Source organism: Miscanthus floridulus, chromosome 1 (genome assembly GCF_019320115.1).
Source record: "Miscanthus floridulus cultivar M001 chromosome 1, ASM1932011v1, whole genome shotgun sequence".
Taxonomy (NCBI): domain Eukaryota; kingdom Viridiplantae; phylum Streptophyta; class Magnoliopsida; order Poales; family Poaceae; genus Miscanthus; species Miscanthus floridulus.
Window position 1 is genome coordinate 184,499,482 of NC_089580.1, and position 3,204 is coordinate 184,502,685.

General features: G+C 49.9%; 1 protein-coding gene across 1 annotated transcript in view; it reads left to right on the plus strand.

Moving 5' to 3' along the window:
* The window catches only part of LOC136468081 (sulfate transporter 2.1-like), a 6,563-nt gene continuing 3,359 nt past the window's right edge, over window positions 1–3,204 (plus strand). The window contains exons 1-5 of the mRNA XM_066466947.1: window positions 1–640; window positions 1,266–1,314; window positions 1,434–1,641; window positions 1,782–1,956; window positions 2,871–2,937. Coding sequence (XP_066323044.1) covers window positions 326–640; window positions 1,266–1,314; window positions 1,434–1,641; window positions 1,782–1,956; window positions 2,871–2,937 — 814 coding nt within the window. The 5' untranslated portion in view covers window positions 1–325. The remainder of the gene's footprint in view (window positions 641–1,265; window positions 1,315–1,433; window positions 1,642–1,781; window positions 1,957–2,870; window positions 2,938–3,204) is intronic.

The following is a 3,204-nucleotide window of genomic DNA, read 5'->3' on the forward strand; positions in this document are numbered from 1 at the left end:
GCTCCGGCATCCACATCCCTGCAAGTGATCATTTCCTCCCTCGGCCGGGGCGGGGCTCATCCATGCACGGGGACGGGATGGATGTCTTCTTCCTCTAACCGGCCTCTTGCCAGAGAATCATATCGGCGTCCATGCATATATGTGATCCGTCTCCCAGGGCCGGTGATGTTTACAGGAGAGGAGGAATTCTAGCCTGCCTCTTCCTCTGATCGTTGTCACGCCCACTGCAAGATTCTCCGTCCAACCGCCAGAACCAAAAGCCCTTTTAAAGCTAGGGAGCTCCCAGCTCCCGAGTTTCCCCAAACACTTCATTCAGCCTTCAGCGATGGAGGCCTCGGCAGCGGTCGAGTCGTCGGCTACCGTGTCCGTCTTCGAGGTATCCAACAAGCGGCCAGACACGGCGAAGCTTGTGCTCAACAGCCCCAGCCCGCCGAGCCTGCGCGAGGAGCTCGTCGGCGTGGTCGGCAAGGCGTTCCGGCCACGCGCCCCCGGCGGTGGCCGGGCGCCGTGCTGCCCGTGGATCCTCACGGCGCTGCAGTGCGTGTTCCCGGTGCTGCAGTGGGGGAGGACCTACACCCTCAAGTCCTTCAGGAGTGACGTCATGGCCGGCCTTACTCTTGCCAGCCTTGGCATCCCTCAGGTAGGCGGCTCTGCCGGTCATGCCACACGTTTGCTTGCTCAATTCACGCGTCAGTTTTAGCTCTGCTTCCTCTCAAAAACTTTACACACGTCTTTACTTGTTGAGTAGTGATCTCAGCAAGAAATAAAATCCAAGCTACTTGAATTCAGGACGTCTTGAGGTGACAACTGACAAGTGTTTCTTTCACTAAATCTGTAAAGCAATGAATCCTGACGAGACAACATCAGTTACTAACTTAGGTCCTGATTAGATTGCAAAAATTTTCACCCCGAAGTGTCACATCGAATCTTACGGCATATGCATGGAGTACTAAATGTAGACGAAAAAAAAACTAATTGCACAGTTAGGTGAGAAATCGCGAGACGAAACTTTCGAACCTAATTAGTCTATAATTAGATACTAATTACCAAATACAAACGAAAGTGCTACAATGACCAAACAATAGCCAAACCCAAAAAATTTTAGGAACTAAACGCGCCCTTACTATTGTCGGGAGCCATCATATACTTCAAGGATCATATGTAGATTTTTCCTCGAAATTTTCTGATGTGACATGTGAGTGTAGAGTTTTTTCTCGTCCTTATCTGACATGTGACTCCTTTGGATCTCGGATCTGATATTGTAGAGCATTGGATACGCCAATCTAGCCAAACTGGACCCTCAGTACGGTCTTTGTAAGTACCAATCACAAGCCTCCTCTCCATGATTGATTGTTCAGAACAATTTAGCTTGCGCCAAAGCACACGCCATGTTTCTTTCTCTAGATCACTCATTCCCTTTTTTCTTCTGAAAGACACAAGTGTCGTGCCACCGCTGATCTACGCTGTCATGGGGACATCGAGGGAGATCGGCATCGGCCCAGTCGCCGTCGTCTCGCTGCTGCTGTCGTCGATGATCCAGAAGGTCGTCGACCCGGCCGCCGACCCGGCGACCTACAGGTCGCTCGTCTTCACGGTGACTCTCCTCGCCGGGGTCTTCCAGGTCTCCTTCGGCCTCTTCAGGTACGGTCTGCCGCTTAGCAAGCACTCGTCTTTTTTAATTACACAAGTACGTGCAAAACAACATGCTCTGCTCCCACACGTCGAGACGTCTGGTCTTACGACTCTTACTTGTGTGACTGTGTCGGTTCGTCACATCCCAGGCTGGGGTTTCTCGTGGATTTCCTGTCGCACGCTGCCATCGTGGGGTTCATGGGCGGGGCGGCCATCGTGATCGGGCTGCAGCAGCTCAAGGGGCTGCTTGGACTCAGCCATTTCACCAACAGCACCGATGTTGTTTCTGTAGTCAAGGCGGTCTGCTCTGCGCTACATGACCCGGTGAGTCCGGATCGAACCATGAGCTGAGCTGGATGTTTGATTACCGAACCGAGCACACTGTAGATATCGAGCCGTGGGACGACAGAGCAAAAGTGACTCCTACTTTCAGTTCGCACCATGGACAATAAAAACGAAGCACAGCTCCTAAGTCACTTGCACATGCAGCTAAAGCAAGAAAAGTATATATGAAGTAGTACTTTTTAATTGTTTCATGGTTCCCATTAACCGATGCTTGCACTAGGAGGACCGAACCATCTCAAAAATCGATTTTCAACTGACCTGTGTCAGTCTGGATTCTATGTTAGGACTGGAGCTGCGCTTAGAGAAAGTATAACAATGCTTACTCAGCCGGCTAAATAGAGCCATGTTAGAAAAATAAAGTGATTTGGCAAAGAGAGAAAAGAAGAAAGCAAACAGCCGGCGCTTGACTCCCAGCCCGGCTGAATCCACCATGCAGCTTGCTCCCAGCCATTCTCGTTCCAGCTGCTGTGATACGTCCACGCATACATAAGTATTAAATACTTACAGTCACTGTTGCAGCCGATCTATAATATGAGTTAGCTAAATAATCAGCTGTATATGATGTGACAGCATGTTGCACCCTTCATCTGGCTAAATTATTAGCCTTACTCTTAGTCACGGTCATTGCTGGGAACAATAGTACTCCTACTAGTTTTAACTTTTCAACCTCGCACTACGGTACAGGAACCTTTTTGGGGGGATGAAGGACATGGCCACTTGCCTGCACACTGTTTAGTGTTGGATTATGGAATCCACCCACCTTCATGTCAAACTGTCAACACCGCCATCTTGTGCTTGATGTCCGCTTCTCGCGTGGCTCATGTTCTCCGTATCATGTCCGCTTCTCATATGTGGCTCCTGTTCTCTGTGCTGTGCATGTCATCCAACTGCAGTGGCACCCGGGCAACTTCCTCATCGGATGCTCCTTCCTTATATTCATCCTCACCACACCGCTTCATCGTAAGAGATTCAATTCAGCCACTCCTCTTTTTTACTGGCTCATGATATATATAAAATCAGACGGTAACTTACTAAACCCAACGATGAAAACTCAATTAATGGCAGGGGAGGAGGTACAAGAAGTTGTTCTGGCTGTCAGCGATTTCACCTCTGCTGTCGGTCATCCTGTCCACCGCTGCAGTCTACGCAACAAGGGCCGACAAGCACGGCGTCAAGATCATACAGAGGTTCATGCAGGCTAAACCCAAGCTCAGCCAAGCAGATACA